The following is a 16,351-nucleotide window of genomic DNA, read 5'->3' on the forward strand; positions in this document are numbered from 1 at the left end:
TAAACAAGTAGAAAACACATTGTGGATTGTCCCAGTATATCCTCCCAAAGGGGATCTCCAAACCCAGAAGCACAGCTGCCATGGCAGAGGGAGGGTGCTCTGACTCCTCTGACACTCCTTTGTGTCTACATAGCAGTAAGAGGCACAGATATGGTTTTGTCTCCACTCCAGCGGGCTATTTGCAATCCTGAAAGCAAATCCTGCAGCTCAGCAGACATTTCACATGCCTGTATTCTGTAATGAGCTAGTATTTATCATTCAAGCCCTCTGTAAGCTAAAGGCTCTTTGTGCTACTGACCCCAGCCTTTCATCTAGCCTTGAACAGCTGCTGTTTGGCAGTGACAGCTGAATTGGGTTTTCTCCCTCCACAGCAATGCACACTTGCCAGCCATCCTTCCCCCAAACTTATTTGCTGCATGTTGGGGCCAAGATACACAATCCACTCTTTTCATGCCAGCAGTGTCCGTTCAGGCAAAGTGTGAGAACACTTGCCAGTGGACCTTCCTTCTCCTTAATGCTTGTTAAGCATCACTTCTTCCCACCCTCCAGCCATGTGGGAGCCTGTGATTTCCATGTGGAGCTGTACTAAGCAGAGTGGATGCACTGGATCACTACAGACTGTCAGCACTAGCATGACTTGTGCTCAGCTAATTCAGAGGCATATCAACCTGCCTGTTTGGGACAGACATCTGAAAGGCATTTCACTGCTTGAACCAGTCCCCAGCATATGTCAGCCTCTTTGAACCCCACTGAACTACCTGATATTGTCTCACAGGTGGGAGTTTTTTTGTGGTTGTTTTGTTTTGTTTTGTTTGTTTTTTTATGGAAGTTGGTCATTGCCTTGAAAGACTTCATCAGTAAAAACTGAAAGCAGGAAGAAGCAAACACAGCCTGGTTGTACCTGTACCAGGGAGCACCTCTGCTTTGTCAATAAAGTGTAGGGCCAAGCCTGCCCTTGATACTGGGCTTGTACACCATGCACATTGTTAATCCTCTAGCCAGTGCTAAGAGGCTCCTTTGGCCATGCCTTTTATGGACCAATAATGCAGCAGGAACTACTTATTTCTCAGTGTCAGGCCTAGAGGATCGGATGGACTTGTTTATACATCACTAGTTCCCAGACGTTCTAATCAGGACAGACAGTGTAGTCTTGAGGTCATCCTTAAAATGCAACACAAAGCATTAGTTCCTGTGAAATCGAGCTTCTGAATGCTTCTTTTTACCATCCTAAAACTAGAGCAGCTCTCCATCTGGGAGGGAGACTGGGAAAGTGAAACATCTACACAGACATGAGTGGCTGTGCAGCTGACAAGACTGCACACCACAACTTACCTACCTACACACATGCAAATGGTGGGCTCCTCTGGGTTGGGGCTCAGACAGACTTTCTAGTAGCACCAGCTGAATGACAGCACTCAGAAAATAAATCGTTTCAGATGTGTAACTCTGTCCCCATTAGAATCCATCATAACTCTCTTTTACTTTTCTCACATCCTTCATAGGCCAAAACCCCAATAGTCAATGCAGTAAAAAAGAACTTTTCTGCCAGTCATTTTTTTTAAAGAGACAAAATTTCTCCAGGCCCTAGTGGCCACATCAACCTGGTCAGGAAGCCCACTATGACATGCAAAGTCCCAAACAAAGGGAAACCAATTATGAAAATGAGACTTGAGGGGAAGAGGATGTATGATCCATTGCTCTTCCATATAACTAACCAGGAAAAGGGGAGGGAAGAAGTGGACACAGATTTCCAGAGCGGAGGCACTAATAGACATAGGCTCTGAAAGGCTCCTATTCTGAAAGGGAGGTCCGACAGCTCTTCCATAAGAGCAACTTGAAAACCAGAATAACTTGTTTCAGTGAGACCTTTCTATCCCAAGTACCTTCAACTCTACCTCCCTAAATCCAGGCGCTGCCAGTCCGCACCTGCATTGCACTGAGATGCAAACTGATCACCTTTCTTCAGAGCAGGTGTTTCTTCCCCATAACGCAACTGTTTGCACTGCACCTTGTGTACCACTCCCATAGCTCAGTCCTTCCTAGCAGTGCACCTACCCAGAGATCATATGCAGGTGTGTCCCAAGCACCCATCTATGCACCTACAGCTACCTCAAGCTGCTTGGTGACAGGCTCATCAGGTCCCCACGTGTTGCCTTACAAAGCAAGCCCTGCTCTTTCTTTGTGTGATGGGGGTGTTTTAGGTCAGCATAGAGCTCACACGCCATTGCTGGCAGCTCTGCTTTCCTCTCCCAGCGAAAGGCTGGGAATAACTACTCCAGTGGTCTGTTTGTAAAACTCTGACTACTGTCTAAGCAGTCAGCCTACCTAAGTTAGCTGCACTTGTTGGAAGGACTGGAAAAGCACCGTTTCTAGGAAAACTGCAGCAACATCACAGATTTTGCAATTTAGCCTTCACCTCTGAATGGAGTCCTACCTCTGGAAGTTCATCCCCTGAACAGAGAATTCTTTTCTGGGTCAGCGGGTCACTGGTACTCCCTATTTCTGAAAAGTAAAGTCTAATGTGGCAGAAGCAGACTTGGCATCATGTACCTCTGCCACTCCACAAACAGCCTGAGCCCTGCAAATCTGGATTTTCTTACCATTCCCAGAAGCTGTAATTAGATAAAACAGATGACAAATCCTTGGAGAGCCATGCACCTCCCCACCCAGAGCAAGCAAAGCTAGCATTCCTGCATTCTGTGACATTTAAAGAGCACTTCCAGCCCAATATTTTATTCATTGTTTGTGTTTAAATATATATATATTTGGAAAAAAAAAATCAGTGTGTTATTTTTTAGGTGAAAACCGCTCTCATATGACCAACATAGTCATCCAGGACAAAGGCTCAAACTGCTGAGGTCTCAACACCCTGCGCAGAGCTCTTGCCAGAGAGACTACCTGAGATATTGTCAGAATCTAGCAGCTCAACAATGCTGTAGGGAGAACAATCTTCCAAGCCCAGCTTGCTGCAGAGCCAGCCACAGAAGCCCTTCTCCATATCCCTGACAGCACGCCACCAGTACCCAAAGGACCATGCTACCTGGGCCACAGCTGAATACAGGCCTAGGGAAAAAGAAACAATCATAATTATAATTGGATAGAAGATAATCAAAAAGGGACAAAAGGTGATTTTGTGCCAGAAGGTCCTCTCTTCATTGTACACCAAGAAGATGTTGTACCATGTAATGGTTCCGTAGTAGAATGAAACCACGAAGGACACTACAAAAACGATGGGGAGGCAGATGATGGTCCAGAGGACAACGTGGGGTCCTCTGTCCAACCCAACATCACATTTCTTCTTCTCAGGTACGTCCTCTTTAGGAGGTTCCTTTGACTTAGCCAGTTCCTGCAGCTCTTTGTCTGTCAGCGTGACATGGATGTCCACCATCTGACCCTTCTTCTTTCCCCTGGTGATTGTTCCAGTCAGGGTGACATATCGGCTGTCTAAAGGCATGTTCCAGACACCTACAACATAGATAAACTCATCTACATTAGATTCATTTTCTGTATGAAGTACTTTGTGTAAATCCTCAAAGACCCCAAAGACAATTAGGTAGTGCATACGGAGTTATAGTAAAAATAAAATAAAAAAAGATGGAAGGCAAGAAGCAATGCAGTATGAAGAAAATTATCATAGAGAAAAATGGAAGAAGAGCTAATAAGGGAGAAGACAGGAATTCCAGCTGATAGAAATCACAAGGGAAAAGACTCCAACATCTCCCCTAGAGACAATATGTGAAGGGCAAGTGCTGTAGGAGTACATGAGAATGAGATGAGACAGAGTAACTGAACCAAAACTCGTATGCCTGTTTTCTTTGTTTCCCTCATGGATTTATTCCTGAACATCATGGACACTTGGGATGAATTAGATAAATGTGACTGAGACTCTTGTTCTGGAATAAGCACGTCCACACATGGAGTTATACCTGAATAGCTAATATTTCGCTTTACATTTTCACTGTATCTCATTTCAAAATAATTTTTGACATTTGGAAAAAACTCACAAACTGTCATATAATTATATTTGCATTTTAAGAGATCAGTAAGCAGGATAGTGATGGTATATGTGTTGAAGTTTCAAATAGACTGCCTTAGTGTTCAAGTGACGTTGGTATAGGATGGTTCCTGCAGTGATACTAGCCATAAACTCTTCCATGGCGCTAAAATATGTTTCCTGGTGGTATTAATTCTGACTAGCTTGGAAGGAGGTGTTCAGAAACTCTTAAAAACAGGCTGAGCAGTTTGAAGTGGTCCACAAAAGGAAGGTAGCAGATAAGCCATGAGGACAGGGGTTGGGATCAAGGGGGAATCTGGTGTATCTGATGGACCAGGAGCTTGAACTCACATTTAAGCCCCTCTCAGTCTGCACTGCTGACTCACAAAAGTATTAGCCACAGGCCCTGCCTTTCACACTTCTTCCCTTCCTCCTGAAAGGGTGACCAGGACAGACATCAGAAGTAAAAGTGGCTCCAAGGTGCCCCATGATGGCCTTGCCAAATAATCACTCTTCAAGAGGAAGCTGTGCTGAGAGTACACAAATAAAAAGGAAATCCTAGATAATGAGTAAAAATCCCTATCAGGGGTAGAGCCACTAAATCCATCTGCTTCCATCCTTTCACTTAATAGGCAGTTGTTCAGCCATGGACAGCATCTTGGTCACAGAATCATTTGTTTAAAGCATGCACAGCATTTTTCTGGATCAACTCCAACTGGCATATACATTTAAAACTAAGAGTGTGGCAACATCCAAACTCTGCAAAGAACTGCAGGAGACATCCCCAGTCAGCCTGTAGTGCTTATTATTTCAGAGCATTTTCACGTATGAACTCAAACTCCTTTTGCCTGCAGTCTTGGAGAGGGTTGGTGCCCCTGTCATTTCCATTTGACTTTAAAGCAAGCTGTCATCAAAAAGTTTATGGGAAGTGGGTGTTCCCAGGAATACATACCATCTGCCATAGACTGACCCAGGAACTTGGAGCCTTCCTCGGAGCTCCTCTCCCCTCCTTCTTCATCCACCTGTTCTTCTTCCACCTTATTGTCACTCTCTGACCGATACACTATTATTGACTCGGGACGGGACTCTTTTTTCTTCTTTTTCCTCCGGTCCATAGTGGCTTCCCCATCAAAGGTGACAGTGGTTGCCACAGCCCTTCTCATTGTGCCAGACCGAGGGCTCTGGCCTCCAGACTTGCTGTCTTTCTGCACCGTCTCCTCCATCCCGCTGCTGGTCTCAAGCACTTCACTTGGCATCTTCTAGCACCTGTTTCCAATCTAACAGCACCAATCCTGCACTTAAAAGTCATTGATTAGACAACGGTCCCATGGATGCTTTGTTTTGGTAAAATGTCTCCCTGCTGACATCCACGCACTCCATTCCCAGCCTAAAATGAGAGAGAAGTCTGAAAAAGTGTCTTTTTCTTACCAAGCAGAAAAAAATTGGCAGTGTTTTCACAAAAAGGGTTACTTCCAACTGGTTTAAATGCCATCTGAAGATCTCTACTACTGCCCTGAACATCAAATTCTACTAACAGAATTTTTGTTGTATCTAATCTAATCTTGATTTTCAGCGTCCAATTTTAAATATAACAAATCAAAGCTACTGGAAAAGGAAATAGTATTAATATTTATGAGAAGGGAGTAAACAAGCACAGCTCGCTGGATGAATTTAACATTCCTCTGCAATGCTAGAAACAAACAGAAGACAATAGTTTGGGTCCAAATGTATGAGAATAAAGGACTAAAAAAGAAGTTGACCCATTTAAGGGACCAGATTAGAGACAACTGCAATAGGAACACTGCATCTGTCTGGCATTACTACAGCTATATTGGTTTCAGCCTTTCTCATTTTGAGCATCTTCTGATTTACTGACCATTGCAAGGATATTACAAAAATTAATCAAATTATGTCAAAGTCTGTCAAAATGAATGATGTTTCAAACCTCAGCAATTTAGCAATATTCAGTGTTGCTAAGCTTGGAAAAATACAGTACATACAGTGTATTTAAAGCAAAATTATTATTAAGATGACTTTGTTAGGGAGGGAATTGGGAACCACAGAAGTCTCCTGATTGTGCAGTGAAAACAACATAAGTCTTCACAAATCTTTGTACAAATATGAAGGCTCCATTTTTTTGCTCCTCATTCAAGTAAAATTAACACTAATACCACGTGAACTGTTATCTATGGGGAAGCTGCCTAAGTAAAAGCCACATAATTAAACATGCATTGAGGCAGACAACTCCTGTTCCATGAATATGGAAGACACAGGATTAATGGTTCTCAGATTTCATAACATTTAAGAAACTGACTGTGCCAAGTATTCATGAAGTATTTAGGTACAAATCTGAATACACTGAATAATGCTTTAACATCTCTGAAGAGCTCTGTTGAACATTTACATGAACATTTGTATTTAAAAGAATGCACGTGACCAGTAATTAAGCTTCTACCTAGTAACTGAGTCATCTCCTTAACAGGAAACTAAGAAACACAATTATCATAATTTGTAGCCCCCACAACGCTGGGGAAATTGTTTTACTTGAACAGATGCTGTAAAAAAAGTTGAGCATTTTTATATTTGGCAATATGGTCCTGGTCTTCCCACAGATCTAAGATTTTCCTGGTCTGTTTTGAAATTTTGTGCAGAACTTTAGATCAACCATTTATGTCTCATACACTCACACGTACACACATCTCCCACACACAAAACTTTTAACTGTATCACCTTAACACCTAAGAATGTGATCAGTTGGCTCTATGGGGCTTTGTGGAACTCAACAATTCAGATTATTTTTTTGCATTATAGAAAATAAATCTTCCCAGGTGATCAGAAGACACATAAAATGGAATTTAAAAAAAACCCAAGATTCGGGCAAATGGAATGAATTTATGCTATAGGATAAACTCACTCTTTGTAGTAAATTCATCCGGGAGGTACAATATGATCTAACATTTTTCTCTGAAAATCAGCAGTAAAACTTCATGTTTTGCATCTATGAAATCCTAAAATCACCTGACTGAGCCTAATGAGCCCCTGGAACAACAGTGAGATTCTGCCCCTAGAAGTGATGAAAACAGGCCTGGAAAGAGAGAAACCAAAAGGATCACTGCTGGGATAATGTACTACAAGCCTGGACACACAGAAGTTGGTTGGGGATTAGATTCCCAAAGTTCCTGGCTGTAGTTCCATGCTCAGTACCTACTGACTTGAGAAAGGGATGACTTGCAAATAACATTTAAAAATAACACAAAGCTACAGGCAAAGATTTGTGGTTGGGCTTCTTTTTTTCTTCAAGCTGATCCAGCTGTGGCCTTGCTTAAACTCCCAGTGAATGATAAGCTGACGTCAGTCTTCAGTGTGATGCCAAAGCCAAAAGGACTATATCAGCCTTGGCTGACATAGGAGGAGTGAGGTTATGTTACTTTTGTCTCTGTCACAGAAATCTCTGGCACTGGAAATCTGTGTCCCACTCTTGTGCTCAGCAGTCAGGCAGAATGATGATTAATGATCAGAAGGTACCTATGATCGCCGAGTTATTTTGCTATGCCTGACATTCCCACCCCCACCGTAGCAGCTACCCCCACTGTGAATTACAACCAGGACTAGAAACACCTCCACAGCAGGGTTATCAAAGGGTGGCAGCTCAGTTTCTTTTCTTGTTGATAAAAGAAGAGGGAATGGGCAATAGGGGACAAGCCCCTAAGAAGCACTGTTCCTGTGGCTGAGTCAGAGCCCTTGGGATAAGGAAGTGAAGGAGCTCAGATTATTCTGTTTAAGGCACAAGAAGGTAAAATCTAATGTCAATCTATCTACATCAAAAACAAAATCATGAAAGAGATCCCTCTGATCCAGCAGACGAGGATGCAGCAAGATAAAAAGCTGCAAGATACAAATACAGGGCAGACATTAGGTAGGTGTTTTAACAAAGTGGGTAGTTGTCACTTGATATACATCACTGGATGACTGATATACTGTCACTGGAAACTTCCAAATCTGGACTGGCTATCTAGGCAGCAGTTTGGTCACCTGTACTGGACCAGAAGAGCTGTTAGTGTTGTGAAGTCCTCTGATTTGTACTAGGGAGCAGTCAGATCGTAGATCACAAAGATCCTTCTTGATCTCATGCCTGTTTTCACATCATGTTTATTTTTTTCTCATGTTTCCCAACAAAGTGGCTGGAATACCCTCTGCCAGCTGGTCCAGACCTTCTGAACACAACACTTCAAAGTACCACCAGCAGCCCCACATCCTGCAGCTGGTGCTGGGAGTCAAACAGGTTCAAGCTCCACTCCCGTGTTTCCTGGGAATATTTTCTCTGTAGTAGTGTAAACAAAATTTTTCTCTCTTTCTTTTTTTTTACAGCCTCTAAGAACAAGGCCAGCTCCAAGCACTACACAGCTGTCCACAGCATCAGTTCTTTCAGCCACACACCAAAATCTTCACCCCTTAAAAGCCTTGCTGTGGAGCTGCAGCATGACAAAAGCTGAGCATCTCATATTAGTGATGTCTCCCATGTGGGAGCACAGGGACAGACAGGAATCTAATAACTGTCCATGGGAGGGAAGGGAAAGAAATGGTCACATTTCAGAGATAGCAGGGAGCAGTTTATTAGCCAAACAATTTGTTATTAATCTCCATATGAAAACAGATGGAGAACCCTGGGGAGGCAACTCTGCAAAAACACTCAGTAGAGGAATTTTTAGAAGCAGAGTCTTCTGTTACTATGCAGGAAAGCTACTGCTACTTATGCTTCCCATGACAGGAATAGTCTTTGACACACAAAACAGGAGCCTAAAAGCTTGGCCTTGCACCATTTAGGTCAAAGAAAGCTTCTTCCCTTGGTTTTCAGGGCTTGATCCTGCTACTAACAGAAGAGAAATTATCCGGTTTGAATGCAGATAGGAAGGAAGAGCCCTCCTGCAAGCTAATAAAATCCTTTATCTTAAATCCCTGCTATAGCACAAGTAACCTTTTTATGACTGCTCAGAGCAGACAGGAGAGGAAAAAATGTAGACAGTAAGCAGCAAGGAGCATCAATTTTTATTTTTATAGTCACAGAAAATGTATAACATAAGAAGAAGTGGCACTGTATCTTCAGTCACATCATGCAGGGGTTGTCTGCAGAAAAAAAAAAACAACTGGTGCTTTAGAAGCACTGTGAGTTATGCAGGACAGGAAAAAGATAAAGGGAAATTTACCCCAGAGACACACCTCAAGAGAGAGCTTCCCAGCCCTGGATCTTCCTTTGCTTCCATAACCACTGCATCCCCAACCCTATCTCCACCCAAGCCTGCCCCTGATTTTGTGCATATGCATGTATGTTTTTAAGCAGGCATGTTACCCAAAAAGATCTTTTTCAATCCCTAGTAATTTTTAAAGGGGTTATCTGCTGGCAGATTGTATACATGAAAAATAGATGGTATTAGATGCATCCAGCTGTTCAGGACAGATCTGTCTGTCACCAGTCAATTGTGTTATAACAAAGTGCATTGGTCTAATGCAGAAATACAGCCCCAGACCCAACAAAAACATGTGCAAGACCTATGTAAGAAAGCATATTTAATTCAGATCTTATGTAGGGAAGGGGCCAAATAGTTGGGCTCCCTCAACAGCTTTGTATCTGTTTTAAATACTTAATGACTCCACGTTATCTTTCACATATGCATCTTCACCTACTGAAACACAGGATGCCTGTCTTCTCTTTGTTTCATGGTGAAATAGCTCAAACTAGATTGCACGGAATCTAGCAAAGACTCAAGGCTGGGATGAATGACATATTAGATGGCAAGGTAAGAACAGCCCCTCCCTATCAGTACTAGTGTCTGTGCAACTTGTGGTAAGCTTGACAGGGGGATTTATCTCACAGAAAATAATAAAATGTTATTTTTAGCCAGATGGATTCGCTCATCAGGTTCACTGTGTAGCTCCTTCTAGAGGAAAGAATGTCCAAGCAAGGAAGAGAAAACTACCTCTCCTGGCAGTGGCCCGTTCTGAGGCTGCATTAAGTGTCTGTGTAACAGCAAGAGGCACAAAGAGGAACATCCGCCTCTGCCACCCCAGCAAGGTAAAAGAAAGCAAATGGCCAAGTTCATAGATAACACCCATCTTTCCCTTCCTGCTTAATCTACAGAGTTCAAAGCACTTTCATGTCCTGGAGAGAGAGACAAGAAAAATGACCATGCTCTGGGCGTGCATCCAAGCAGGAGCAGACTTCAGGCTGGATGGCCAAAAGCAGAGACAGGCACAGAGCACCCAAGCAGAAGGGATAGCACAGTAATATGACTCATGCCACCAAAAACTTTATGGGTGTTTGCTAATGGAGCCCCTTCTCTGCTTCATGTCTTCTCCTCAGGAGCAGAAGGTGCTAAAAGCTCAAGCTAAAAGCAGAGGGAGCTGTGGGCAGGCGACACAACTTCTGCAGACAAGCAATGACAGACCCAAGTTTGCCCAGTCCTTCCAATTTATCACTGGCACACAGCTCCTGCCTGTAGGCAGGTGGCACTAGTGCCAGCCTGCATCACACTGCTGAGCAGCTACTGAGCCCATCCTGCTGGCACTATGAGCCAGATCTGCATTGGCCAACTCAGCTGGTCGACCATCACTGAAAGAGCAGCAAGACTAGACTTGCTTGTGTGTGGATTAAGGGCTTACTGGCTCCCGAGGCCATGCTGGGTTGCTCAGGCCCCCTGCTCTCCCTTCCAGCCTTCCATAAGACATCCAAATGCTTGCTGACAGTATTGTACAGATACCAAAAAAAAAAAAAAAAAAAAAAGTAAAAAAAAGAAGTAGCATTCCAAAGTATTACTATATTGTTTCTGAATGACATTTTCAAAGGATTTTTTTTAAAGTCAAGGACATTTTACAGAGCATATGTTTTATGAATCAGGTCTTTTTATTTTCCTCTGCTGTTCCATAACTTTTCCAAATGTCACAGAATAATAACTGCTGTGTAGATCACTTATTACTGAAGACTGGAAGACAGCATAAAAAATAGCTGAGCATTTTTATTTTATATTAAATGAAATGCCTAATCGATTTCTTGCATACCAACTTTTTTTAAATCCTCAAACTGTACTGGTCTATCTTCTTTTAGAGCAAAAGCCTGAAGTGCTGTCCTGCCCTCGTCCTCCCACTTCTTTGTCCAGACTGCTAAAAGAAAGAAAAATTGAGACAAAGGACACAAAGCTTTCCTGTACCTCCACATGGATTATATTTGTTTCTTTATTATACAATGCTAAAAATGTCAAGGAATGGCATGTGCACATTAGCCTTTAAAGACAACCAAGGCTTTCAAAGCAGCATGACTTGGAAATGGAAGTTGGTTTGAAATCTTCAAAGCAAACCAAGCATTTAGATATGAATCTTGAGCAAACAGAAGTCCCTAAATCTTGTGTGGAAAAAAAATGTCAACCGTAAAGTGGAGAGACACTTTCTCTGTTCCCCTGCTCTACCCCTCAGTTCTGCATTTGCCAAAACAGGCCATCTTGCACCTTGAAACATCAGGTGCTGATTGTAATCCCTACCCCATCCATACACCATACCATAGGAACAGCTGAACTTAGTCAATCCCACCAATTTTAGTCCAATATCCTGCCTCCACAGCAGTGCTTTTATTAGGCTAGGATCATGTGTAGCATCTATTTTTATTGGTGTAATACCCAATTTGTTCTACCTTGTGATTGGACGATGCACTAGGAACTTACTGCATACGACAAACCAGAGGTGTGCCTCATCCCCTTCAGGCATCCAAGCAGATGCCTAGAAAACAGTAACAGAACAAGCATGTAGTATGTGAAAATGGAGTTTTGAGCTGCTCACCTCCCTTACCAGCATGCAGAGAAAATACCTTCTACAGAGTGTATACACATACGTATACACGCAAGTAAAAAACACCAGGAGTTGCTGTGCCTGAAGCCTCCAAAGGCATGAAGCACCAGTGGTGGGTGTGACACACTTGGGCTGACACAAAACATCTGCTACAGACCTGGCTGGCAGGTGATGTCAGTGAAGGACTCCATCATGCACTGCTCTCAAGAGGATGTTTTAATGCATGCTAGACTATTGTCTGACCTTGACAATAATTAAAAACAAGGATCCTTGTTGACATCTCAGGCTCTTTTTCCTTCCTCACTGCTCAGAAGACCCCTGACCGTCTCAGTCCCCTTTCTTGCCCTGCTCTGTACCGGCAAGATCAAGCACCCTGATGTTTTACTCAGACAAAATGAGGAGACCACACATCAAAATAATTGGAATTAGAGAGGAAGCAGTTGCAGTCATACAGCCTAATGGAAAACGCAGTCAATTGTAAATCTGGTCTGGAAAGGGTCATCTGAAAAATACTGAGATGAGGATACAGTCTATGATTCTTATTTAGGCAAGATATCTGGGGGCTTCAATCAGAACTTGCTCAGAGTAACGCCTGGCTGCAGCCCAGGAACTGCTGGAGAGCACAACTGCACAGAGAGAGAACTGGAAGATTCCCCTGGGAGTGATTCAGGATTGTTTAATGCATTGCACAGTAAATATAATCTAAGGTATTTAGACAGTATCTCCAGCAGCAGGAATTACTTGGCTCAGGGGACTTGCGATTGGATACAAGTGCAGATAGAGATCCATGATGCCGGGATATTAAAAATGCAGCACTTTGAATTGCAGACAAGTGAATGATTTAGTATCATTAGTAAGGTATTAGCAGGGTGTGTGATTATTAAGAAAATCTGTCAACGTACCTGTTTCAAACTGTTTGATGCTGATATATTACATCTTGCACCACTACAAACTCTGCTTTGAGTGGGATGTCTTTCTTGGTATCTCCTGCATTTTTTTTTATCACTGGAATGAAATTCCTAGGGATAATAATGAAAGGCTGTAAAATCCTGATTATCTCCTAATTAGACTGAAATCCCCCAAGATACGGCTGAGAGTAAAGTACCTTTCCAGAGAGGAAGTCCCTAAAGAGATTAATTGACCAGAGAGCCTGAACATCAGCTGGGGCTGACCAGGAGGCTGTTCTGACATGGAAACCAGAGGCCACAAAACAGCAACGCTCTCACTTGCTGGTGAGAAACAATGAAAGGAAGAACAGTCTCAGGGAAGAATGTACAGGAGGTGAAAGTAGCAGGGATTTCCAACGAGGCCTGTTGCATAATCCCACTGAAAGGTCCAGAGAGATAAAGACACTGAAACTCACACTGGTTTTCATTTGGTTTTGACTCAATCCAGGCATTTCTTGTAATAGGTATGGGGAGGGAAGAAATTAGTGTTGTGATACTTTGTGTAGTTCGGTATCCCAGGAGAAGATACGAACCTGGAGCACCTATAAGAGTGGGGTCTGCAAAAGCAGAGGCTGCTGCAGTGGAACCACTTTTTTTTTGCAAAAGCCCTCTGTTAGAAATGGTCTCTGACATTAAAATTTTGTTTCTGGCACTAAGATGCTTTTCATTAAATCTCTTCTGCTCTTGCCTCCTTGTCAGATTGCTGACCCCAGGGATACCTCTCCTGGGGTTTGGATCCTGTGGAGGTTTCTCTCCTGTTTGGAGCCATCTGTTTTCTCACATCAGGTTGGTATTTAACAACCGTGAGACCTTCCCCCTTGCCAAAAAGGATTATAAGCTACAGGAGGGCACAGACACCCTGAAGGATAGCATGATACAAGGAATTATTAAGGCAGTACCTATCAGTGCCAGGATTTTTAAAGCATGGCAGAGTTCTGGACTGGCAGATGTCATCAGCTGAATAGCTGAGCCATAGGCTGGCAAAGCACATCAGTTTTGGACAAAAGTAGCCTTTTCTGAAAATGCGGAGTTTCCTATTCATCTCAACAAATTGAACTAGTTCATTCAAAGCCAAGATACAATCTGGGAGCTGTAAAAACAGGAAATCTAGTTTTTCCTCTTTGATATATAAATAAAAAAAGTAAATGTTCAAGAATGACATGTGCTAATCCCACAACTCCAAAGGAGATGACAACTGGAAAAAACTACAGATTAATTCTTTTTCCTAAATGTGTCATTTTGTTTTTTGAATTTTTAAAGTGATAGATATACCAAGGCAAAAAAAATTCAGACAGTTAACTCCAAAAAATGAAAATTTTGACTCCGAGGCTTTAAATGCAGATTTATTTTCTTCCAAATTCAAGCTGACATATACTGAAAAAATAAATAAAGAATAAGCTGTCTAATCAGACACTATTTTCTAACACATAAAAATTCAGAATCTGAACATTAAGTTTATAGAGTAACATAAATACGTAAGAGCCTTCTGCTTACTAATTTACCACTATGGCTGCATGTAGTGACAGACCAACATGTTTTAGTGCTACCAATAAAATTAACATTCCTTTGTGATTAAGAAAGAACAAGCATATGAGAAGATTAAAATTTATTTTAGTTAATAAGATTTTCTCCCTTTCAGCTTAAATAATTTTGAATTTCAAGCCCTGAAGTAAAATCAAGTCACACAAAGGTACAGTTTGAATCCTTGGTTCAAAGGCAACCTACACAACAGTGAACAGAAGCCACTGCCTTGCTGAAAATGTCTGTGAGTATTTGTTATCTCAGCTCTATTCTCTGTGGATAGATTTTGTACCAGAAGGGGCTACCCTCCATTGGTGGCCAAGGAATGGATGTCTCCTTTTCTCTCCTTCTTCATCTCTAGTCTGTATACCTTTCCCCTTTCTCCTCCCACCCATCACTAACAGAATCTTAACCAACACCTTCAGTCCCTTATTAATTGCATTTCTGTGGCTACTGAGAAATTCCAAAAACCAAGCAATATATCCTGATAGGGGGGGAAAAAATCATTTAATAGTGATATCAAGGAGGTCACATGAGCATAGAGGCTCTCCGGATTTCCTTTGGAGCCCTGCAGCTCAGTTGGGATGGCAGGCAGGTTGGAGTATGAAAAATCTAATTCACTAGCACAGATGAGTGCTTCTCCCTGGGATTAATTAATGATCACTCTGATACAGCCTGCCTGAGATATGTAGGGCAGCCAGAGACAGTTAATAGGGATCTGTGAAGTCTCAGATTGTGGAAGATAATTAAAGGAGGGGAAATTTTTTTTTTTGCAGTGTCACTCACAGTGCTTCATGTTTTACCTCCAGAAAGTGGAGTGCTATAAAACATTAAAGGATTCTACAAACATTAACCCACCCAAAAAAATGCAAATTTTTCTAATGGTTGTCTCACTGGCCTAAGCCACTGTGCATAAATCCACTCCTGTCTTGCCACCCTTTGCTGAATGAGCCTGGACATACTGCTAACTTCTCTGTGCCTTCTCTTCCCTACACTTTAAAGGAGGATATACAGTTTCTGTTGAAAAACACTGAACTGCAGGATAAAGATGTTATCCTAAAATTGTCTCAGATTTAAAGCATTAAACCTCAGAAAATGTTTTGGGAAAAGTAAATAAATTTGTTTAACAAATGAGAAAACCACAACAGACTCAGTGATTCTCCCACTTTACCTATATGTGTCTTTTTAAAAAAAACAATTCTCACTGTCTTCTCATATTAGCCAACCCTCCTAAAGCAAAAATGACAAGACAAAATTAAGACATACTTTCAAACATCTCTTCTATTGAAAAGGGCAGAGGAGATGCCTGGAAAGACACTGAACATGCACACAGACGCTGCTGGGCACATCAGCGCTGGTTAATATCACCTGCAATTGACAAAGATGCTCTGTCACTTCACTGTAGGATAGAAAGGAAAATAATGTTGGCTGTTCACTGAACAATTGAGCAATAAATACTGCGCTTAGTTAGGGCGATTTCTGGGGCTGGGGGGGGGTGGGGGGGGGGGGAACAGCACCACAAAGGCATCTTAGCCCAAAATTACTATACTGGGGACATGGTAAACGCTACATCCTCAGCCTCCAGGGCGCGGAGAGAGGACTCCCCGCCCGCGGGTCCGCGGCCGGCGCACACCAGCACCTTTCCCTGCGCACCGTGACACCTCATGGGCATTCCCCCGGCCCGGGCTCCGCTCCCGCTGATCCTGAGCGTGCCTGCCCGCATCCATGGGGAAGGTGACCCGGAGCGGTGCGGAAAAACACGGCAACCCGACCGCGGCTGGGGGCAGGTGGGCGCTCGCTGCAGCGGCGACCCCGGGGCGCCACCGACCCCTCCCCGCTGCTGAGCGGTGTGTCCCCCGCGGGGTCGGGGTCGGACCTGGGCGTTCCTGACCCCGTACAGCCGCCCGCCCTTACCTGCCGCCCGCGGAGCTGCGCCGCAGGACCCCGGGCACCGCCGGCAGCGCTGGTGCCGCCGCTCCGCTGCCTCCGTCCCCGGCGCTGAGCCCCGGGCGGGCGGGGCCGCGCGTCACTCGGCGGGGGCGGTGTGCGGGCACGG

The 16,351-nt window shown here is 43.3% G+C and overlaps 1 protein-coding gene across 4 annotated transcripts; it reads right to left on the minus strand.

Moving 5' to 3' along the window:
- Window positions 1-823: 823 nt before the first annotated feature.
- TMEM169 (transmembrane protein 169) lies at window positions 824-16,348 on the minus strand. Of its 4 annotated transcripts, none has more exons than XM_027879774.1 (4): window positions 16,210-16,348; window positions 15,562-15,663; window positions 4,947-5,381; window positions 824-3,465 (listed from the first exon to the last, which is right to left on the minus strand). In XM_027879774.1, the coding sequence occupies exons 3-4, from the start codon at window positions 5,248-5,250 to the stop codon at window positions 2,846-2,848; spliced, it is 924 nt and encodes a 307-aa protein (XP_027735575.1). In that variant the 5' UTR covers window positions 5,251-5,381; window positions 15,562-15,663; window positions 16,210-16,348; the 3' UTR covers window positions 824-2,845. The 4 variants fall into 4 exon arrangements, with proteins under 4 accessions (XP_027735575.1, XP_027735565.1, XP_027735581.1 ...); XM_027879791.1 differs by lacking the exons at window positions 15,562-15,663; window positions 16,210-16,348 and adding an exon at window positions 12,730-12,846 and having other exon boundaries at window positions 2,899-3,063; window positions 3,180-3,465; XM_027879764.1 differs by lacking the exon at window positions 15,562-15,663.
- Window positions 16,349-16,351: the final 3 nt, after the last annotated feature.

Source organism: Empidonax traillii, unplaced genomic scaffold (assembly GCF_003031625.1).
Source record: "Empidonax traillii isolate 1590-97213 ecotype Southwest subspecies unplaced genomic scaffold, ASM303162v1 scaffold5:size3517227, whole genome shotgun sequence".
NCBI lineage: Eukaryota > Metazoa > Chordata > Aves > Passeriformes > Tyrannidae > Empidonax > Empidonax traillii.